This window comes from Girardinichthys multiradiatus, chromosome 10 (genome assembly GCF_021462225.1).
Source record: "Girardinichthys multiradiatus isolate DD_20200921_A chromosome 10, DD_fGirMul_XY1, whole genome shotgun sequence".
NCBI classification, from domain to species: Eukaryota; Metazoa; Chordata; class Actinopteri; order Cyprinodontiformes; family Goodeidae; genus Girardinichthys; species Girardinichthys multiradiatus.
Window position 1 is genome coordinate 13,494,219 of NC_061803.1, and position 24,381 is coordinate 13,518,599.

General features: G+C 36.9%; 1 protein-coding gene across 6 annotated transcripts in view; it reads right to left on the reverse strand.

Moving 5' to 3' along the window:
• Positions 1–9,966: 9,966 nt before the first annotated feature.
• The window catches only part of ptprea (protein tyrosine phosphatase receptor type Ea), an 86,435-nt gene continuing 72,020 nt past the window's right edge, over positions 9,967–24,381 (reverse strand). For all 6 annotated transcript variants that reach the window (XM_047377171.1, XM_047377168.1, XM_047377166.1 and 3 more), the window contains 16 exons: positions 22,528–22,664; positions 21,929–22,019; positions 20,922–20,998; positions 20,719–20,755; positions 20,544–20,641; positions 19,857–19,976; positions 18,831–18,994; positions 18,420–18,555; positions 18,122–18,271; positions 15,594–15,687; positions 15,022–15,098; positions 14,804–14,938; positions 14,513–14,638; positions 13,578–13,729; positions 13,365–13,500; positions 9,967–11,403 (listed from right to left, as the gene is read on the reverse strand). In XM_047377171.1, coding sequence (XP_047233127.1) covers positions 11,329–11,403; positions 13,365–13,500; positions 13,578–13,729; positions 14,513–14,638; positions 14,804–14,938; positions 15,022–15,098; positions 15,594–15,687; positions 18,122–18,271; positions 18,420–18,555; positions 18,831–18,994; positions 19,857–19,976; positions 20,544–20,641; positions 20,719–20,755; positions 20,922–20,998; positions 21,929–22,019; positions 22,528–22,664 — 1,805 coding nt within the window. In that variant the 3' untranslated portion in view covers positions 9,967–11,328. The remainder of the gene's footprint in view (positions 11,404–13,364; positions 13,501–13,577; positions 13,730–14,512; positions 14,639–14,803; positions 14,939–15,021; positions 15,099–15,593; positions 15,688–18,121; positions 18,272–18,419; positions 18,556–18,830; positions 18,995–19,856; positions 19,977–20,543; positions 20,642–20,718; positions 20,756–20,921; positions 20,999–21,928; positions 22,020–22,527; positions 22,665–24,381) is intronic.

Below are 24,381 nucleotides of genomic sequence, written 5' to 3' on the forward strand. Positions count from 1 at the left end.
ATTTGAAAGAGATGGAGTTTTGTAGCGGGTTAAGTTAAAAGCAACATCCCAAGCTTTGAATATCTCAAGGACCACTACTACGTCCATTTTATAAAGTGAAACTGCAAGATGTTGCTGTCCACGTGAACTGGAAGGTAGAGCTAGGAGATCAGAGAATGATCCAAGAAGCTCTTGGTAACTCTGAAGAAGTTCCAGAGATCCACAGTTTAGGCGGCAGAATCTTTCAGTAAGACGACTCCTAGTCGTACACATTCCACAAATCTGGCTTTTATGGAAGAGAAGAAAATAACTGTTTCCAGTTTGCTCCAGCCATGTATAAGACACTAAAAACATGTGGAAGGAGGAGCTCTGGTCAGATAAAAGTTAAGCTCCCTACAGTGAAACAGGGTAGTGAATTATTGTGCTATGAATATTTTTTCCAGCAAGGACAGCTAGGGTGTTGAGAGTTGATGGTATGATGGATAAAACTAAATATAAGGTTAAATTAACATGTAATATTAATGATACTTACCAGAGAAGCCAGATAATTAATTAAATAGGTTTTTGTCATCCAAAACAAAAGTGCTTAAGTAGAAGGCAAATGAACAGAGGAGTTGGCCTCAAGTTTCCATCTTTCTAACAGCTTTGATGCAGCCTTGACTCATTTCCACAAGCAGTTTCACAGCAATTCACACCTTGAGATGTGCCCAAAACACCTCGCACTGCATCATTACTGACCTGTTGGATCGGCAAGAGACAATGACACAAACAATAAACTGAACAGTGGGTAGGGCCAGTGACTAGTGACTTTAATGGCTCTATTGGTGACATTAGTGACTCTATTAGTGACTTTAATGGATGGCTCTATTAGTACTGAATCCAGTTGCAGTCCACTCTTTTGACTGGTTTTGTTTCACAATCCTCTCCAGTGTGCGTTTATATCTATTGCCTGTACACATTTTTCTACCTCATCTTTTCCTTCCCTTCGCCTCTCTATTAATGTGTTTGGACACAGAGCTCTGTGAACAGCCAGCCACTTTAGCAACCACCTTTTCTGTCTTGCCCTCTTTGTGCAAGGGGTCAGTGGTCGTCTTTTGGACAACAGTCAAGTCAGCAGTCTTCCCCATGATTGTGTAGCCTACAGAACTAGACAGAGAGACCATTTAAAGGCTTTTGCAGGTGTTTTGAGTTAATTAGCTGATTCGAGTGTGGCACCAGTTGTCTTCAACCTTTTCACAATATTCAAATTTTCTGAGATACTGAATTTGGGGTGTTCAAAAGTTGTCAGTTCAATCATCAAAAGTAAAAGAAATAAACATTTGAAATATATCCACCTGTGTGTAATGAATGATATAATATACAAGTTTCACTTTTTGAATGGAATTACTGAAATAAATCAAGTTTTTCATAATATTCTAATTTTATGACCAGTACCTGTATGTATATTTAAAAAGATATTGTAATTATTGAGAGCAAAGTGTTCGTTCGTTCGTTCGTCGTCTTCCGCTTATCCAGGACCGGGTCGCGGGGGCAGCAGACTCAGCAGAGACGCCCAGACGTCCCTCTCTCCAGACACCTCCTCCAGTTCCTCCAGGGGGAGCCCAAGGCGTTCCCAGGCCAGCCGAGAGACATAGTCCCTCCAGCGTGTCCTGGGCCGTCCCCTGGGCCTCCTCCCGGTGGGACGTGCCTGGAACACCTCCCGAGGAAGGCGTCCAGGAGGCATCCGGTATAGATGCCCGAGCCACCTCAACTGGCTCCTCTCGATGTGGAGGAGCAGCGGCTCTACTCCGAGCCCCTCCCGGATGGCCGAGCTCCTCACCCTATCTCTAAGGGAGTGCCCGGCCACCCTACGGAGAAAGCTCATTTCAGCCGCTTGTATCCGTGATCTCGTTCTTTCGGTCATGACCCAAAGTTCATGGCCATAGGTGAGGGTAGGAACGTAGACCGACCAGTAAATTGAGAGCTTTGCTTTTCGGCTCAGCTCTCTCTTCACCACAATGGACCGGCACAGCGCCCCCATTACTGCGGCAGCCGCACTGATCCGTCTGTCGATCTCCCGCTCCATTCTTCCCTCACTCGTGAACAAGACCCCGAGATACTTAAACTCCTCCACTTGAGGCAGGAACTCCCCTCCAACCTGGAGCAAAGTGTACCAGAGTCAAATTCTTTGCTTGTCTGTACAAACTTGACAGTAAAGCTGATTCTGATTCTTCTGATTCTGAAATAAAGAAGAAACTAACTGGACGTGTAGATAAATAACTTGTTTTGTGATCCTTGGACTTTACATTACAAAAACTACAACACTTCTGAACGTGAAGTGGAAATGTCTAAGCTTCAAACCAGTAGTGGGAGTATCTTCACTCAAGACTTACGAGATTTAGAGGGGGATTGTAACATATTACTCTTTATCTTCCTGTAATATTAAGAGACGTGGCATGCTGTTCTAGCAGGCTTAAAATTGGGTTTCTTCCTCAGCGTGTATTTGTCGTCTACCTTCTAATGAAAACATCTATTTTATAAATGTTTTTTTGCAAGTAGCTCATGGGTTGTATGTGTTATAATATTCTAGTTCCAATTAGAGCAGAACATTGGTTATTTTCAAGTTTCATGTTGGAAAGTGTCCAAAAATAAGGTACAAAGTTGAATATTTCGGATGATGTTATTACAGTCTTGAGTGTACTACAAAATGCAACTAATTATCTGTAGCATTTATTAGCACACAGGTTGCCTGATGGCCAAAAATGATGAAGTGCATTATTTTGACTTCAGAATGTCACAACTCTGCATGTGCTCCAGATGGCAATCTTTTTGGATCACATGGTTTTTTTAGACATTTTGGGGCGAATGTTAAGGGGACAAACAGTTTGTTCGTTTGTGATATGACCTCTTTGTCTACGTAGTGTGTGTGACTGTTAAAAAACTATGGTCTTCAGTGCTCTTCTACCTGTAGGTGTTATAAATATATAGGTTTCATGGTTGCAGTTAATTTGACCAGGCAAATATATGAAAGTTTCCTGATATTTCCTTTGAGCTTTTTATGTTTTCTTTCTGCTTTGCTTCACTGCATCGTTTAAATAAACCCAACAAAGCTCAAGTAACATATTAGACAGATTTTGAAAAGGAAACACGGCTGTTTTGTTGCTCTGCGATGGACTGGTGACCTGTCCAGGGTGTACCCCACCTCTCGTCCGTAGACCGATAGAAATAGGCACCAGCTCCCCCGTGACCCTGTATGGAAGAAGCAGATATAGAAAATAATTGGACGGATGGATGAATAGACAAATGGCTATTTAGTTCTTTTTAATTAAAACTAAGTCACAAAGCACAGAGACTCTAAGAGACCAAGACTTTCAGCTCATAACATGAAGGTTTAACAGAGCACAAAGCGCAAAGTTCCTCTGTTTCATCCTTTTGGGCTTTCAATCTCTGTTTGCCACACAACATGCTAGATTTGGAAATGTTACCCAACTCTCAGAAGTTGGGTAAAGATCTACATTTTTTAGGAAACACATATGTAGACCGCTATTTTAGGTTAGCTTGCTGCACTAACCAGCACTAACTGCTGAAAATGAGATCCGAAAAACAGTCTAAAATTGTATTCGTCTTTGTTTTTAATAACAATGAAACCCTGTTATACTTCAACCTGTTTCTCACAAACACTGTGGGATGTGAGATTTGACCCTATATGTAGCATTCCGAAGCAACGCAAAAAAGGAACATGAGAAGCTCGAGAATAACAAGGGCTCAAAGAGGAAATAGAGAAGCTGAGGAGAGTCGATTGCTCAGTGGTGCCAGGGGTCATCGGTGCAATTGTTGCTGTGACCTCAAACCTGAGGGAGTGAATGCCTGGGCAAATAGCAACACATTCAGCTCACAAGACCAGAAGATGCAGAGTATTTGGTTGGTGACATTAAATAGACATGGTTTTAACAATAATCATGGGAAAACTAAGAATTCCCTTTTTCTTTTCTTTTACAACCATTTCATAACCGTTCTAAATATGAAGTATCATAGTCATACTTCTCCCAATCTATGGTGGGCCTAACACAAAAAAAGCATTTTTATTTTTTCATTTTCCCAGATGCAGTAAAGGCTTCATAATTTTTAAACTGTGCTGATCAAATGTGGTCCTGCTTCACTGAAAAAGCCCTTTTGTTCAATGACTATAAAAAGATTCAAATCAGATGCCAGTCCAGTATTGACTGGTTTATATATTGTAATTGTCTAATTCTAATGTAGTCTCTAATCTCCATAAAGCATTGGAAATGCTCATTTTTAGTGTCTTCAGCAGTAAGGATTTCATAATTCATAAACTGTTTTAAACGTACAACCCTCCAGTAAAAATTGACTGGTCTAATTACTTTAGATTGTGTGCTAATGATCAAATGCATTCCTAGTTTCTTAAAAACTGAAATTGTCCTTAAATTTAGCTGTGAAAGAGGCTAGAAAATTAGATGCTGCATTCAGTGTAGTCAGCCAGACGCAGTCATGTTGCCTTACAGCGCTTACAAATCTACTCGTCTGTGACACTTTTCTTTTTTTACTAGGCACCATAAATGGTGGGTCATTTTATGGCTTATTTAACTGAATGTTCTTTATTAGCCTAATGAGAAGTTTTTAGGTTGTCTCGGTCAACAAAACATGGCAACTGGAAAATGACTTCCTTTTCTACTTCATAATAAGAGTTGTCAACTTCAGAGCATTTACTTTTATACCTGGATCTCATAAGAATATCTTACACTTCTTTCATCAGACAAAGTCATGCTGACAGATACTGGGTATTGCTTTGAAAAATAGACTTCACCTTAAAATAGAAATATTTGTGGTGTTTTAAGATCGCAAGCTCTAATGTCACTGCAAATTAATACTTTCCTTTTCTTATCAATAAAAAAAATCTGTAAAATTAACCTTGATTAAAAAATTTAAATACTGACTGCAATTTATTGAACGGCTTTTTTAGTTACATAAACTTTTTTTTGCTAACTTGTACTTCGGGAGGAACTAAGTTAAAGTGGGTTTGTGTTTTAGTTGGATTGAGTTAGAGTTTGTAATTGGATCGGAGTCTTATTCTGATTGTATAATTGTATTAGAATGAGGTGAATTGACCCAATTTGAATTCTGCCCAAACTTGACTCTATTTAATTGGATTTTAACGGTCTTGTAAGGGACCTCCAGGTGACATTTGTTGTGAATTGGAGCTATCCAAAAGACTAAGATGAAGTAAATAGGAACTGTCATCATTGATAGACATCTTAATAATACAATTGTATACCATATTTTTTAAATTTTGAAGCTTGAAAAAAAAAAGAAAAATCTACTACCTTTGCTGGCTTTTCATTTTTTCACTTCTAGTCTAGGTGGGCAGCTTCAGGCCAAAAAGCTGTTTCCTGAAACGTCATTTCTTTGTAGCTGCCAAAGTTATGTATCCTTCACATCACCGGTCATTTGTGGCTTGCTTCGGGTCATTGTCATCTGAGGGATTTGTTTCTTTCATTTCATCTCATATTTTAAGATGAGAACAGGGTAAAACTATCAGAAAAGAAGATTTCAAACAGCTTTTTAAGTATCGGGTAGATGCCTTCCAAGGACTAAGACCTTTTCACTAATTGATAGCGGTAACCTTGGCTAAATAGATTTAACCTGGTTTAAACCCGCACCCAAAGTTTCCATAACAACCAATAAAAATGGTGGATTAACTTATAGGTAGGAAGTGAGCTCATGTTAAGCAACAGTTTAAACCAAGTATACAGATATATTTTGTTTAATTATTGAAACTGCAAGTAGCCCAGCAGTGTTTTGTTCTGCTTATCAATCATTTTGTCTAATTGATCTCTGGTAAAAACATTCCAGATTCCAAAGCCAAGAGATGCCCCACTGATTAGTGGCTGGCACTTTTTAAATTTTCACCAGCCAATTTTTTTGTATATAGACTTCCCTATGTTCATCAGCTCATGCAATAGATTTCTTGAAAAATAAGATTTAAACGTATATTTGCCTGATAATCCAATGGAGGTGTATAATAACACTTGTAATTCAGTTTTGGTGCCATTGTGTCACATTAACATTTCAGTAAGAGTTGCATGATTGAATTATTGCAGACATAAGCTGTCTGTTCAGTGGTTTTAGTGCGCCAAGATGTTCCACTATGAAAGGGAGAATGAGAGTGGGAGAGTGAATTTAACAAGTCATACTGAAAGCAGTGAAACTTCAAAAAGATGTGCAGAAGATACCATCTGCAAAGACTGACAGACAAAATCTCTGAGTTCATTCTCAGAATAGTTATTTGCCCTGTGCCTGTGTTCTCCTGTCTTCTATCAGTAACGACCACACAAAGGCGAGAGAAAAGTCTGATAACATAAATGGTTTAAATTAAAACAAAATTAATTAAAACTAAATTACTTTAATCCTTTTAATTAAAAAAAGGCCTTTGCTTTCAATGAAGCTGACAGGGTGGCTTCATCGATGGTTCTTAATAGGATTTACAGTTGCAAAAGGTCTTCAAAGGTGAAATATTTAGAGATCTGTTATTAATTTAATTTTAAAACACAATCTTTGGATATCAACAGAAGCTTTGTACTAACAGAGGGCACACAAAAAGTGAAAAACAGTTTCTTACCTGAGATATCATATCCTTCTCCACATCCAACCCCCGTGGTCGCCCCTATGCTCTGGCTTTTGGCTCTGCTAAATTAAATTCAGGCAAAACAGTCCAGGATCAAGTATACTTTAAGTCTCAAATATGTCAGCACATTTAGTGTTCGACACAAGTTGGCAAAATTGCACAATCTAATTAAAATCTGTTTAGAAATGTTCTTTGAACTAGCCCCTTTGGAATATTTTTCAGTAGGATCCATGGTTTTGCTCATGGAAATTATGTTAAAATCATCATTTATTTACTTTTACAAATAATACAAACCTTTTCTGCATATTGGATGTTTTGGAAACGGTTAGGTGCTCACTCAGTCCTTTTCTATGCAGCCATTAAGCTGCCAGTGTGCCATTGGTCAAATCCTGTTTGTAAATGGCTTATTTGTCAAGAAAAAAAAGAAAATTTGTTTCCAAACTTCAGCTATCGAGAGGTCGTACCATCACCTACATGAGGTGGGGTTGTTCTGTTTTAGAGGGGTGTAACTCCAAAAGGCTCTTTGCAAAAGAAAACTGGGTTTTTAAAATTACTTATCTTATTGAAAAACAATGATCAGGCTGACAAGTTTTTTTTCCCACAGATTCATTTTTTAGATTTTCTTTTTGTTTGCAGTTGGAACAAACACCTGACTCATTTCTCAACATGTATTCTTTTAAATAGCTCGTTACATGTTGGGGCTTCCTCTGACCTCATTTTAAATATCCATGGCACTAAAACTAACTCATACTATACTATAATCATTCTTTACCTAGTAAACATTTCCACACGATAATCCTGCTGACTTATGGCATGTTCACTGATTGGAAAAAGATTGTATTTTTAGGTTCCCACTGACTTGTCACCTTATAGGACTGATCACAATGAAAATTGTCTCCGCTAATTTCTCTGTGCATCTCTGATGATAACCTTTGCCCAATATAAAATATGCTAAAATTTGCCCATGTTTAATGCAAAACAATGTTTATGAACAAGGAGAAAATGGTTTTCTTTAAATTTATCAGTACACAATTACTGGACCTACACTTCGAGCCAAATTATCAACAAGTCATGTGAAAACAGAGTAAAGGTACTGTCATTAGCCCAGGATTTAAGCTCAACATGAAAACATTGTCGGCAGGAGAAATATGTGTGGTTTTGTTGAGCTGCAGCTGTATGTGTCTATATATGTTTAGACATAAATGACAAAGGCACGCATGTTTTAGAATACCAGACGTCTGGTTCTTGTGGTCTCCTGCTGTGGACTCCTAAACTGCTGTGACCAAAAAGAAGCAGATTTTAAGCTTTATAATAAGGATCTGCAATAAGATCTTTGAGGACCTCTTTGAAAATAGCTTTTTATATAATTATACACATGGATGCATCATACATTTTTAGTTGGCCTTCTGTTATACAACTTGAATATTTTACAAATGCTAAAAACTTTAAATTATGAGAAAGAAAATTGATTGTATACATTTGCTTTCTCAAAAGATTATATGTGTGGCCATATTTCTTGTACACTGTATGTAAAAAATAATAATTATTATATGACATTCCAGCCATCTTCAAATGTGTTCCTCTCAGAGTATCCCGGTTCCAAACTGCTACTCTAAAACAAACTTCAGTATGTTTTGCACAAAATGAAAGACCAACTTGGATTCATTACAGATATGCTCAGTATAATCAGAAAATAACTTCCAAAATCCAGACATAAAAGGATTCCAGCAAAGCGGTCACAGCTTAGGCCAGCCTAGTTAATTTTCCAGATGTTGTTCAAAAGAAAATGCAAAGTTCTGTGAGTTGGAACAGTAAAAGTAACCCAAGGCCAATAAAAAGAAGTTTGTTTGTATGGGTTGATACATAATTCATGTGACCTCTTTGCTCATCCTGAGCATTTTTTCCAGCAGGGGGTAGCTGTTTCTATGAATCTGGGTCTCTGAGGAAGTGGAAACTGTAGACAAAGAAGCTTTTTGTCGCACAGAGGTTTTATTTAAAATAGAAAATGAAATGTGTGATAAAATTAGCTCTGATTTGGCCATTTTATTGTTGGCTGAAATTGAATAAAAGTCTGCTCAGTGTAAAAACACCAACTGTAAGTCATTCATAAATTGTAAGGCACAGTGAGCCTCAAACTGTCTCCCTTACTGTTATGCACAATTTAATTTTGGTTTCTGTTAGTTTTTCTGATAAATGTCACCATGGAGCAGTCTTCTGTCTTAATTTTCACCTGAGACAATTTTCCCCCAGTTTGGGTTAGTTGCATTCAAAAGGAAAAAAAGCCATTGAAATCAAACATTAGCATTATTTTCAGATTGTCCCATAGTGTTTACAGTCTAAAGTGTATATAAAATTTCTCCAACTTTTAAAAGCCTCCACATTTAATGAAAGGATATACCTGTAAGACTAGTTTTACATAGGAAGTGTTTGTGCCCATCTCTGGAGTCTAGCTTTAAGCTGAGAAGGGCACGCAACTCAAAATGACGATTGTTGCAAGAACGAGAAAAGTAATGATTGTTTTTCAGGCTGCAGTCAGAGCAGTGTGTAGCTACCCAAGATAATACTATTTCCTGAGGAATGAGCAAGAAGTGTTTACTATTAAGGAGCTGCGAGAGTTTTGGCACATTAGGCAGGGGGATAAGCAGTGTGCCAGCTTGTCACACATACACAAAAATACTTCACCCTTCAGAATGGACACGCTAAGGTCAACTTTAAAAAAAGTTTTAAAAGTAAACCCCATCATTGTGTTGAAATAGCAAAACCCCATTTTGTCAGAAAGCATTTTGAATGCTGTTTTTATATCTTATATTATTGTCCTTCAAGAGAAGGCTACATTGTCATACATACATTTTGTTTCAGGTGCAGTGCCCCCTGCTGGCATCGACCAATACTATTCTACTTAGAAGTGTGATCTACCAAGGGGTGATGTGTCTAGGGGAATACTGTAGCTTTGTTTAAAGTTTTTTTTTTTCTGTAATGGTTGTAAGCAGTGGGAAATTGTAATACCAATGCATTTTCTCCTAAAGGAACAGGAATCCAGTAAAAAAAAAAAAAAAAAGCTTGGTGATGGTATTAAATACAAAGTACTTTAAAATAAATCTACATATTTTTACTGCAACCCCACCTCACTTAATGTACTGTTCTCATATCATTTATCAGGAATGAGCCTGCTACCCAGAGCATATCTTTTCTATTGTTTCCAAGCCATGTGACACAGAATGCCCTGAGGTCAATAATGACGCACATAGTTACAGCTGTATTTCTTCCTTTGGTAGAATTAAACATTGCAGCCTTTAACCAGTGACACCGATGGCTTTTCTTTAAACAAATGTACATTGAGAAGAAAATTCCACTAACACCCAAAGCAATTTTAGATGAATTTAATATTGCAACTTGCATTTTAAAGACACTGAAAAATATGATAGACCACCCAAAGAGAGAGAGCGAGCGAAGGCAAAGGGCTGGCGTTTAAACAAGCCCTTTTATCTGTTCTCAAATGGACATCTACAACAAAAAATCAAGCCCTGGCAACACAGACAACATTGTTCTGTTCAGTCTGTTTCATCATCTCAAATCTCTCAAAGCCAGATACGTGTAACACACAAAACGGGACCAATCTCTTTACAGTGCCTTGCTCCGTAGCCATTGGTCACTATGGTAGCACTTTGTCACGTTGCATTTACATGTAGCAAAAATAAAACTGTTAGTTGTTTGAGTACCAGACGGATCAGATTCTTTTCTAAAATCTATTTAAATTTCACATCCTGTCCTTTCTCTTTCCCATTTGAACCATTCACATTCTTTATTCTGTAAACCAGTTTGGAAAAGAAACTGAAGGACTGTTTCTGCAACTCTTTCAGACTCAGGGCTAGCATGTTGATTTTTTTGTGTTTTGACTGTGCAACACAAAATTGTACTTTACTGTAATTATCACCATACATAAATTAACTTAAAGGTATCGTGACTTAATTATGGCTATAATGAGCAATAATTTAATCTTAAATATTAAAAAAACATGTTTTTTGTTACAGGTTCTTGGCAAATATTTCTGATATGTGCTTTTTTTAATGTGCAGTGGTTCTTAGCAAAGTACTTTTTGCTGTATACAGATAAAAGGCAGGTTGTTAGCACATTTTATCCAAGTTAAGCGCATGTTGTGTCTGTCTGGGCTGGCTAGCTGAATTAATTTTTTAAAGCCAGGGTCAGTATCACCACCTCAGACTTTTGTTCTCTGGCGTTACAAACAAGTCTGACAGCCTTGTATCTTAAAGACAAGGAAAAACATTCCTCTAATCTCAGATGTTAGCGATAAATTTATAATTAACAAAAATAATAAACATTAACACATGGAAAGAATGTCAATACATAAATACATTTACAATAACTACATTTTTTTAAACAATCATCAGTTCAAAATAAAACTCAGACATTTTACAATGTTATAAAACAACACTATACAACAAAACTGAAACCAGAGACCAACTTTGTAGCGACACTTGATGACAACTTAACCATCATACATGTTGTAAAATGTACAATATTAATCTAACTTTTTCCATTTAAAATTTCCACCCTCTGACATACCATATATCACAGCAGAACAACATCTTGGGTTAATGGTAGGACAAGTGCATAGCAAAATAGAAGATTATTTTACAAGGTTAAGGAAACTGAAAACTGCAAAATTGGCTTTAAAAAACATTTAAAAACCATGTTTAAGGCAAATTTCATTTAAAATTGGCATAGTCTGAGAAAATGTCAACAAAGTCTTGTACCACCCTGTAGCAGAAGTCATACTGTTCCTGTAGTGAAAGAAGAAAGGTGGATTAGACGGTAAAACAAACAATTGTGCAGCTTCTTGAGAGAAGACTAGGTATATACATGCAAGGAATGATTTCCCTTAATGTAATTAATTTTCTCCCTTTAAAATGCCCTCCTCAGTGAAAAAGAAACTGTATTAGCTGCTTTCCTGTGAAATGCCTTTATGCTGGGACAGACAGCTGAAACACTAGTCATTCAATTCGTCATGTTTCAAGCAAAGTGCTAAATTTAGGAACCAGGAAAATAACCTTTTCTCTATGTTTTGTTTGCATAAGAATAATAAGTGGAACTGCAACTAAGGAAGTAGAGCCGTATTATGTCATTTCAAAACAGAGTAAAACATGCTAGCTTTAGTCTAACACTTTAAAAATTGCTTGGCATATAAACATTATAGAAGGAAGACCCGAGTATATTTACGACTGTGCTGCATGAGTCAGACCTACACTCCCATTTAAAAGTAGTGGAACAGTATGGGCAACTTATTTTTGCTGTAAACTTTAAACATTTGGGTTTGACATCAAAAGCTGAATGGGACAAGAGATCAGCATTTCAGCTTCTTGCTCTGTGTAGCTTAGTCTCTTCTGCAGGTGGTTTAGGTCTGGTGATTGACTCGGTCAGTCCAGAATGTTCCACTTTGATGAACTCCTTTGTTGTTTTGGGTCAGTACCTTGCTGCATGATGAAGGATCTTTCATCAAGTTGGAGAACAAAAGGTGTCTGTAAACCTATGAGTTCATTTTACTACTGCCATTATGTTACATCATCAAAAATGATGAATGAGCCTGTCCCAGAAGAAGTCAGGACATTACCTCCATATCCTTTCCATTCCTTTAGTACAGGTTAATCTTAGCCTCATCATTTCATAATATTTGGTCTCTTGAAAAAATTATATCCTGCCAAATATTGCATCCAAACAGTCCGTTGATAAGGACTGCTGGATTGTGCAACTCTAATCTCTTGTCTCATATTAATCTTTGGATGTCAAATCTAAATGTTTGCACTCTTTAGCCAAAATAAACTGTTCTAATACTTCTGGAGAAGACTGTATCTGTAGAAACCTAAAAATCACTGAGTTAAGTGTGGCACTATACTAATGTAGACCATGTAATAGTGATGTAATAGTGTAAGAGTGATGATGGTGTTATTTTACAGCACTGCAAATCCACAAAGTTTTAAGGCAGATAGAAGGTATTGCTCAGACTGGGACTCTGTCCGGACATCCCTTGCATAAAGATAGCCTGCCTGCAAATTTGAATAGATTCTGGTGTACCTGCGGGCCCGTCTAGAGCAAAAACCAAAGGCCATAAAAGGTGGCATCAAGCAGTTACTTGAGTATCCGATAATAAAAACAGTGAGTTTTGATTATCTGAGCGAAACACAGAGGATGCCAACTTAATAGTATGAGCACTTGATTGTAGTTTCATCGGGGGTTGGCATTAAATTAGATTTAGTTTATTTATATAGTGCCAATTCACAACACATTTCATCTCAAGAGACTTTACAAAGTCAATTTAATCGAATCATACAAATTTCGAGGAGAAGAAGTATGTACCCGAAGAAGTCGGGTACATACAAACATTCCAATTAATCCTATTAACCCCAATTAATCCCATACCCATTGTGGGCTTATGTGACAGACGGGAGTATTAGTTAACATGCATGTACAGATGTCACAGGGGACTGAATAAGTAAGAGCACCCACACTGTAACCTTGATTGCTGATAATTTGGTTAGTCTCTGCTCAGCTGTACTCAATGTTTTGTCTGATTGTAGAGGGGGCTCTGGAAACTGACTGTAACCTATCTCTACTTTTGCCTCAATTGCTCATTTGATATGTGCCAACTCCCTGTGAATCATATTATACATGAACATACAACTCGGGCCTGTATCTTTGACAGTAAGTGCATTTCAGATTATTAGCATTATCATATTCTTATACTTACAACTGTTTGGACCATATGAGGCCTCTGCATGCGTAAACTCTTCACAGTTTGGAACACGTCCAGCAGGCCTTCTGCTTTGACTCGTTCCAAGATATTGCTCAGTGCAATGAACGTACCTGTTCGCCCTGCACCAGCACTGTTGTATAAACACATAATATGGGTTTTAACACAGATTATTTCAAGAAGAAGCCACTTTTACAAACTGAAACCTGCCTGCAGTGAACGACTATGGGATGGTTCCCAGACTGCTGCTGCTGTCTCTGCACTGAGGCGATGATGTCGATCATGCCTTTGCCCTCTGCCGGGATGCCAATCTCTGGCCAGCCGTGGAAGTGGAAGTGCCTGATCGTCCTTGTCTGCTTCTCCTTCAAGAGGAAATGCACAGGCAGAAGAGAGATCTTAATACCTCTGAAATGTGATTTATTAGTAGTTTATGAACGATAATGGGACCTGGTGTGCAGTATATGAGAGGTGGGTTGACGAGGGATATTCTGGGAGACGAATGAACGATCACACCTCAGGAAAGTTAGATGGGTCGAAATTAATGAAATATACGAAATAGGAGCCTCCCAGTTGATAAGCCTAAACACATCCTGCTGCCTGCTTTACGCTCTAAGAGAGTTTTAGACAGTTGTTGGATACATATCGTCCTAAAGACACAAAAGTATGGTTAAACTTTCCAGAACACTTTTATCAAGGAGTTACATTCACAATTTATTCTTGTAACTATTTTTTAAATGAATATCTTTCTAGACAAAGGTTGTAGAAGCCTGAAACTACATTATTTCTAGTAAATATTCTTTAACTACCTGGTAAAGGTGGACTTTTCTTAGATGAGAAGTAACCATAGAGGGCTCTAGATTGATTCACCCGAAGCTTTGAGGGGCCAAAAACTGAGAAAAAGTTTTTAGTGGATGTTTTTACCTTTTTCTGTGAAATTTCAATATATACATATTCTGCCTGACTTTCTAACAGACACAATATAGATCACATTTTACTAGCTTTTGGGATGCTTGTGTTTAGTTGCATTTCTTCCAGGCAAACAAGAAGAAGAGCCAATAGATTTCACAGTGTTGTAATAGGTGTGAAGGAAGCTGTAAGGCCACATGACATTTATATCTCTGATAGTGAAACGTTCATTTGCTTACTGGAACAAAGGTGAGTACCAAGTCTCGTAGACTGAAGGTTTCACACAAAGTGTCTGCCTTCAGCTCTACAACGTAGTCTCCATAGGTAGCGGAGTCCTCTGTTGGCCAGTACTGGCAACATTTGTCCTGCAAAACAGAAGCGGCTCATCAATATGTGTAATATTAAATATACTAAAGTAGCGTTGACACAAATAATACTGCATAGTTATGTGATAAAGGCAGTTAATAAAAGTATAGATTTAGCTTGGTATTAATTTGTAAAGTCTTCAATGAGTTGCTTTCATGGATCACCTGCTCCCTCTCCTGGAGCTCAGTAAGCATTACAATGGAGTGACATTTCCATTCCCACACCATTCTCCAGAAATCCGCCACTGTATGAAGGAGAGGGCCCTGTGTGGCAATGAAATAGTCCTTCTGTCTGTATCCCTGAAAAACAGCAGAACAATTATTCATTAAATTTTTGATACAACAGGGTGAACTATAAGTACAGAAGAAATGTTTGTGCTTACATCTATAAACGTTGCGTTGATGTAATCTGTGAACTCCTGACCTCTTCTCATGGAGAGAATGACTCTGTTAAAATCATCTGAAATGGACAAAGCAGGATCACAAAGAAACAGTAGAGCAGTTTCAGATATATAGACTGGTTTGAATCTCACTTCAAAAATTGAATCTACCCCTATAATGTAAAATGCACCAATGTGCTGGTGACTGGGATCTGCAGATTTTTCATTGAACAGACCAAACCTACTGTACGTGCTAACAGCCTGCATTAACAATAGGAAACTCTTTGATGCAGAAAGGGTCACTGGTGAAAGACTTATGGTTAGCCAATTTGAAAATCAGTGAGGTGTTCAAAAATAAGGTCAAGAGAAGGTTTAGTAGATAACAGGAAGGCTAAACATTTTACAGCCAAATTGCCCTGTTTTATTCTTTAGCCTTCAGCTTTCAAACGCTCTCTATGAAGGAACAAGTTGGATTTGGAAGTTTCGGCAGCCTGTTGGAAATCCCAGAGTTAAAGATCATGGGTTCAGTATTGTAAAACTGCCATAAGTAGACAAAATGGATTCCCGTTTCTTACATGGAATTATTTGTAGAACTCTGTTCTTCTTCATGTTTGCAGGAAGGTTCCCAGTTCTCATGTTCTCCTTCATTATCCGCATGTTGGTCAGTTTCTAAGAAGGCGAAGGAAAGCAAAATCCAAATATTACAAAAATGCTTTCATTTTAAAATGAAATCTAAGACTCAACTGCTTCACCACTAACTTGACAACACGTTTTTCTTTATGGATTTTCAAGGTTCTAGTATACTTCAGTAAAAAACTGTGTAACTTCATAAAACTGATTTCCAGCACATTTGTTATAGTTATTAGATATTAGATCAAACTTTTCATGTTTTTAGCAGAATTTAAATTTAAACAAGTTGGCACCAAAGTCAGAACTTTCACCGTTTTATGACATATTCCTGCACACTATTTGTACAATGCCTGCATTAATATTACTGCGGAAGGAGGTTCTGTTATAAGGGGGTGGTCGTCATATGAAATAGTTTAATGTAGGGGCCATTTTTTTAAGTTGCACCCAAATTAATAACAATGTGCATGGTCTTCTCAGAATAATATTTGTAAGAATAGTTCTATTTTTTCAGACTTCCCTTTTTTACAAATTAAATCATTCTGCCATTTCAATAAACAAAGTACAAACATTTGGCAGTGCATGCATTGCAAAATAGAAATTTTATGCAGAAAAGGCCACCTCCTATTGGTCCACCCTAACTCTAATAGTCCATAGTGACCTTGCAGCTTCTTCGCCACTGCTCATTTTCCAGCTTCCAACACAAAAACTTCAGAGATCTGTGCCTTAACATGATTAGTAGGGCTGAAAAATGTATTGCAAATATATAGATATCGCAGTATGCATATCATGAAGAATTGCCTGGTCAGAAATAATGTTAGTTAATGATTTCAGGAGTATGCATAAAGGCTCTCTATTTCTGTAATATAAGATAAAGAGGTGGTAAGGTATAAAAGTCATTAAGAAACTACAATGAAGTTGTTTCACTGCCAAAATGAAATAACTTGTTTCTATGTTGGCTTCATTTTATTATAATTAAAGCAGAGATTGGCCAGAAGCAACCTATTGAATAAAACCTTGTTGTAAAGATGCAAATACATTTTTTTTTTCTAATGTCTACAGTTTATGTTTGCTACAAACCCAAAGCAGAAAGACATACGCCTTCAATTTTACTTAGTGTTATTCTCTTGACCTCACTGGTTTTAAATGTGTGACTTATCATTGTCCACAATAAAAAACCGACATCCAGAATCTTATTTATAGATGATTATTTTTAAGAGATGTGCCAAAACATCAGGTAATGATGAGTTGTTTTTTCAAAAGGCGATGAGATGGTTAAAAACTCAAATATCCGACATATTTTCGAGCGGTAAGTTTACCACACGTTAGTAAGTTTCAGTATCAGTGAAGTGTTTAAAATGAAGTCAAAGAAAGCAAATAGATGGAAAAAGCTACTGAAAAACAAAAAAACGGTATTTCCTACATGTTGAAAAATGTCTGTGTTTCAGGCTGTGAGGCAGCGAGACAAGCAAGACTTTGAGCAGATAAGGCTCAACGAAGTATAACAAGGTTGCTCTGTTTTATTTTGAGCTCTCAAACTATCATGGAACAATAAACAATAAAAAACAATACATTTTTATTTGTATAGCCTTTTACAATAACCGCTAGGATATCCAAGATGCTTTACAGTGAGTAAAATAAACACATAAAGCACAAGCAATAAAACAGCTTTATGATAAAAAGAAAAACATAAGCAACAATAGATAAATAGAAGGATGTAAAAATATGTCACACTACCAGGTATGAAAAGTCATCCTAAATAGATATTTGAAGATTTGAAGAGGCCCTGGTCAGAGATAAAAGTTAAAAATCAACATTGAACCAAATGGGGAGCCAGTGAAGGTTTTTAAGTATCGGTATGATACTCTATGGTCTGCAGGTAACTCAATAAAGACTGATTTACACCAAAATACAAGGAATTACCATTGCTAATTAAAGGTAAGGACCAACATGAGCTAAAATATTCAAACACAGACTGAAATGTTTTTAATTCGATCCACATTAATCGCAAACTTAAGCTGCTAGAGACAGTTAATTATGTTAACGCTTGTTTTTAAATGATGGTGAAATCTTGTTTCACAGGAACTGCTTTTTTTAGATGGCAATGTGATGTTACTTCTGCTGCTATGGTAAATAATTTATGATTTCTCACAGCAGTCAGAGTAGAAAAACATAACATTTGAATACTGCTCCTGTATCTCAATTTAGTAAAGTCCACAAAGACAAATAAAGGTTTTCAACAGTTGTGCTCCGCATGTTACGGCAAAATTTCAGAGATTGGAAGCTGGCTATGAAATTCTGATCAGTGCAACTCCAGGTTTTTCTTTTATGTTTAGTAAAATATTTGATACCATTGCTAATTAAACGTAAGCAAAAAGTTATTTTAGCTTTATCAGGATTGTGAAAGCTTTAATTTAGTTTTTTGTTTTTTTTCTGTTAATTGTGACGTTTTGTAGAGACAAAGTAATAAAATCACCTTAAACTCTTCCTCCAGGCCCACCCGGTCACCGTCTGCAAATGTGTTGTGCAGTTTGTGTAGATGTCCTTCCAGAGATGACACGTCCAGCTCTGTGTCTCCATAGAGGTAGTATTCAAGCAAGGCCTGGTAGACAAATGAGTACTGCATCTAGGGGGAGGACAGACACAAACAAATATTTCATCCACCTGTTTGGGTGCATATGCTTATTGTTGTTTGAGGGGGTAAATAACATCCTGCACACTTTCCAGACATTGGTAACACACCATGCGGCAAAGAGAATCCATCTTTAACTCACATCTGTCTGAATGAGCTGGGAGCGCTGCTCTCGTATCTTAGAGACAAACCCATACACGTCAACCATCTGCTCTGAGTGCATCATGTCAATCATGGCGTCGATTACAATGAAGGTTCCCGTCCTCCCAACACCAGCGCTGGGGACAGAAAAACAAACAACACGCTGAGTCAACCACAATGCTCAGCTGACACTTGAATGTTAATGGAAGGCAGGAGAAAAACAAAGGGACCTCTGTGCTTGTGAACACATTCATTAATATAATCACTTTTGGTTTTTTTTGTTTACCCACAGACTCAGAGATTATATCCATTCCAAAATACATTCCTCACCATAGAAGCTCATTCAGAACGATTAGAGTTGTTCAGTTCAAGGAAACACATTTAGCTACATTAGCTGCTGACTCTTCCGTACCTGCAGTGGACCACAATAGGCCCAGAACAGGGTGGATTCACGGTCTTGACCTTTTTCAGGAACTTGAGCATGCCAATGGGGGAGAAAGGAACTCCAAAGTCAGGCCAGCTGGTGAAGTGAAGCTGTGTGACCAGACGGGGAGTCTTAGCAGCATCACTGGCTTGCTATGAAAAGACAAAAAAAAAAACTAAATAGCAATGCTTTACATTGTGAACAAGAACTGATTTTTGTTTTCACAAGTTATTCACAAAGCCACGGAGGTAGAGGTGTAGTGAGATGTTGTACAACTAAATTTGACAATATTAAGAGGTTGACGTATTTTCTCATCTGAAAGAAATCTGTCTTACTTGATGCTAGCCTGAGCTGTCAGTATGACTTTGTCTGGCTAAATTAACATTTCCAATATACCATCCAACTAAATATTGCATCCAAGCAGTCAGTTTGCAATTGCAATATTGCACACATCAATAATGCATTATATTGTTCAGCCCTGAACAGTGACATGGAATAGAAAATATGGCTGTACACCATGGCTATCTGATGTCAGTGAAGTTATCTTCTGATTTGTACATTCTCATTTGTTGCTCAATCAAGGATACTTTATATTATTTTAGAATGCATACAGATTCATTAAACAACAGTTTAGGATTTTTTAAACTAATATTACTGCTGTTTTGGCACTGAAAATTAACGTTTCAGGACTGGTTTCAGGACTGCAAAATATATCAAAGTTCACAATATAAATATCGCAACAGACTCTTTGAAGTTGAGTAATTTTGCCGCCATTTTTTTCTAATTGTAGTTGCCCAATCTAGAAATCTGCTATAAATGAATGATGAACTTTAGTGTTTTATATTTCAAAACGAACACAAAGGACTAAGAACACTGAAGAACGTTCTGTTTACTGCTCCAACCTCTTTACAGAACACAGTTAAAAATCTGCTCTATCTCTTTAAGAAATATGCTTCGATTATAGGAAAATTAAAAACTCTCTTAAAAACTATAGAGGAACTGGTTCAAACTTACATGTTGCACACAGAACTTGCGTATTGTGTAGTCCACTAGGACTGTGCAGTCCTCGACTGCCACCCTTGCATTCCCATAAGTCCAGCAGCCCTGGTCTGGCCAGTACTGGTAACACTTATCCTGCAGGAATATGCCATGAGAAACACATAATTTAGCTGTCCTAAAAGCAATGTTGGATTTGAAACTTTTTCAAAGGCTCTGCTTTATAAAAACAATTGCCCATATAGTTATTCTATAGTAAATCAGTCCAGATCAGAGTGGGGGAGAATGCCTGAAATAATCAATAACTTGATTATGATACTTGCTTTTAAAACGCCGTTACACCTTATGTAGGATTAATGTCAACAATACTGATCTTTTTTTTTTCTATTATAGATTTTTGTCCTTTTCTTTATTGCCTTGAATCTACCACCAACACTGCCAATACAGCAGATAAGCAAGTGCTAGGCAAAAATTCAAAGTGCAAAAACAAAAGTAAAACACCATAGCTTCTGTGAAGAACTATTTAAAATTACACTTGAAGCTCATTATTAATAGCTCATTAGTGTGAGTTTCACCTCCATCCACCACACTGAAGTTGGAACATTAGTGGAAAATAAAAAGCGGTAAAGTGCCATTCAGAAGTATTTTTAATGCAAAGCCTTTCATGCAAATAACTTTGATAAACCTGAAAGAACAATTCTATACCTCTTTTCTTTCTTTTAGATTTGTCAGCATGACTATTGTTGCTACTTTCTGCTCCCATATCATCCTCCAAAAATCAGCAACCGTCTCTTCTTTTGGGCCTGGGATACAGAACATGTACTCTTAATGAAATGAAAAATCTAAACATGCGAATAATTCTCTCTATAAATTTACTTACCTTGTGCAGCTATGAATTTGTTCTTTTCCGTGTAACCCTGTTGGTAAAATTATTTCCATATTACACAAAATGCTGCTATAAAAGTATAAAAGAAAAATTTTTAAAGCTGAAAAAACATTGTATAAATGTAATAAAATTTTTATTTTGGAACAATGCTGCAACATTATGAATCCACATAATCAGAATGATGAAGAAAAACTTACGTCAACGTAAGATGCATTAATGTAGTCCGAACATGCATTTCCATCCAACTGAGTCAGCACCGCTCGGGAATGATCATCTGTTAGTGAGGTAAACAGTATGAAAATTCTCCATCAACACGCATGGTCCATGGTTAATTAATGATTAGTTAATATTGTAAATGTTAGAAGCCATTAAAGTAATAGTTTAGTCTTTGGGGAAAGTATGGCTATTTGCCTTCTGGCTGAGAACAGATTACACAAAGCTGTGTTCAGTGTGGCTTACAAGCAGCCTAACAAGCTACAAGCTTATTGATGGAGTGTTTTCATGCAGCTGCTTCAAGCATATAAAAGCGGGGTTAAGAGATGTAAAAAGATTGCGAATTTACTTCAAAAAAAAAATATTCCTCACACTTCATGTAAAAAAAATATGCAAAGGCTAGCATTTATTTTCTACCATTACATGTTAAAATACTGGTGAAGTGTTAAAAATTTTCCACAAACTCCTAGAATACATTGAAGTTTGTGACATAAACACATTTCAAACGGGGAAAAAAAAAATTCTTCCAATAGAGTTAAAAATTTACAAAAACTGTAAAAACTCATTTTTAGTTTTTAGCCTTTGGTCCAAATTATCTTTTATCCCTGTGCTTTAGCCATAAGCTAACCTCTGTCCACATAAAGCGGATTGTTCACTGAATATATTGTATATAGGACTGTAGAAATACCTTTTTTTTTTTTTTTTTTTACAAACTTTAAGAACTGTTGGTGTAACTGAAGGGAAAATTAAAAACACATTAAGATCTCAGAAAAGGAACCACATGTTAAAAAGGCTACTGAGAAAACTAGTGGAATACTGTTTTGTCATCGTACATAGATGCGTGAGCAGTTAATGGGAGCTTTACTGTATCTATCAGAGAAAAAAAAAAGTGTCAAAGAAACAATAGCACTTGTTTGTGAAAGTAGAAACAGGAAGCAGTGGGTCACTGAAGAAAAGAAGCGAGCTCCTACAGAACAGAAAGTACACTCACAGGGAAGGATGTTGGGGTATCTGTTCTTCTCCTTGTTCTCATCCTTGTTGGCCTCTTCATACGTCCCCTGTGCATTACCCCCTGGCAAGGACTGCAAAGCAAAATTACAGATTTTATACAGCCATACATAATCAGCAAGGGTCTGCCTGCAGCGGTTCTGCTGCCTGAAGGCACTTCCTCTACTACGTTAGCGAAGAACTCCAACTTCCTCTGTCTGCTACAACTGTCAAAAAAAAACATATTTTGTGTGGTATGAAGTATGAGTCGAACACTTTTTTTTACTCAGATCCTCAATAATAGACATAAATAGCCAAAGGGGTATTTTTCATTGCTTTGGGTGTGTATGAGATCAGTATGTGTCATGGACAATGTGACACGTGTCTGCTCGTTTCAATTTCCTACATGAAAATAAACCCATACGCCCATGTTTTAACCTGTTACCATCAAAACAGCTTTTCATAGCTGAAAAAGTTAGGGACATTGATTAGTTTTGTTACAAGTGAAGGCTCAATCCACCTGCTATAAATGCTACTTGAAGTCATTGTAGCACAGAAAGCTTTGTTTTTTATTTAACTCTTAAGAATGAAAGAGAAGCTTACATTATACTCCTCCCTAAAGAGCTTGCCATCATCAGCTGAGCGGAGCCGGTATTCCTCCTCCAGTTGGTCCACTGGGATGGGTAGGTAGGTCTTAGAGGCTGAGGGGGATTTGGGCAGAAGGACCACCGTCTGTTGCTCTGTGGGTGGAAAAGATAGTTGGTACCATCTCTCCTTATTTAATCATTTGAGCCTGAAATCTTTTTTTTTAATATCATGAGAAAACTAATCATGTAGAGCAAGTAGAAATATTAATGAAATATATGATTTGCTGTGTTAAATAACCAGTTCTAAGAAATATAGTTTAAATGATTGGGTTGAATTAGATCAGTGGTTCCCAAACCTCATCATCAACTACTTTATGAAATTTGAATGAGTTATTTCTTTGATGTTTGCTTTTTGTTCCAAGATACTTTGGTACACAAATTTAAACTAAAACAATATAATTAACTGTTTTTTTTTAAATATATTAGAACCCGTGAACTAAAGTCAGGAGTCGCTTATTTCTCAGCTGGCCAGGTTTTTTTTTGTCTTATTTTCATACCTTTTTAGTGCTTAATCTAGACAAAAACCATTGTTTAGGGCTGAGTCAAACTACAATATCACTTCTTTTTTTTTTCTTTTACAGTAAAATCACTATAATGATCTAATCCCAAATATAAAAAAACATAGCTCAGAAACACACATTTAGCTCAAAGAATATTTCTTGACAGATTATGATCCATTTCTGCAATTTTATCAACTTGTGTCAAATTAAATTAATTAGGCAGACATATTTAAAACCGAAAGGACACAGCTGAAAACCGTTTTGCCTAACTCAAATTTAAATGGTAAACAAGTTCACTCCTTTAACCTAAGTGCGTTTATGAGGCTAAATAAAAAAGAAGAAAATAAAAAAAATGACAAGTCTCTGCAAGAACAGAGAACAGCAATGGACAGATTGGGACCTAGGCAATATACCAGTCTCTCTACTTTGGCCGATCATCACCCTCTTCCTTATTTTCATCCCCAATACTGATCATCATTTATACGGTATTCCTGAAGCTTAATGCTGCTTTATACATAAAGTTATGTATAATTCTATATAATTATTCCCCTTCCTAGTGTATAAATTTCATAGATTAACCACCAACTATCATTGTTTTTATTTAGTTCTGACATAGTGTTATGTTTATTTGCCCTTTTTATTGTTTAGCTAACTGCTGTCTTTCAACTTTTCAGTCTTTATCTGTGTATTTTAAATGCCAGGAGTCATCTACAAATCTTTACAAATCTTTCAGCCAACTCCACAGTCCTAAAACTATTGTGCAAGTACCACTGGTGGTACTCAGGCTACTTTTAGTGGTACACAGAAGATAAATTAACATTCATAATGAGGTGACAAAGCCTGAAGAAGGACTTCTTCAAGCAAACTGATCTTTGCATCATCAAAAACTCTTGAATGAAAGTTAATACATTTCAGTAATTAAATTTGAAAGTGTGGGTCTTCAGGTTTTGACTCCAGCTGCTGGCCACATCATGTGAATCTCCCCCAAATTCTCAACCCAACTTTGCTTCACAATCCTCTAAAGGCTATTGTCATCCCTGTTGCTTGTTGCCCTTTTCTTTCCACTCAACTTTCCAACAACATGATCAGACATCGGACTCTGACCAGGCAGCCTACTTGCAATGAGCTTTTGTGACTCATCCTCCTTGCGGAGGGTATTAATGACTGCTTGCTGGATAACTTATGTGACATGGCTGTAATATAACATTTCTGTATCAAAATAATTGTATTTATCGGTCTTGTATAATATTCAAAATTTCTTATAAACTTAAGGTTTCATTAGCTATATGCCATAATTATAAAAATCATAA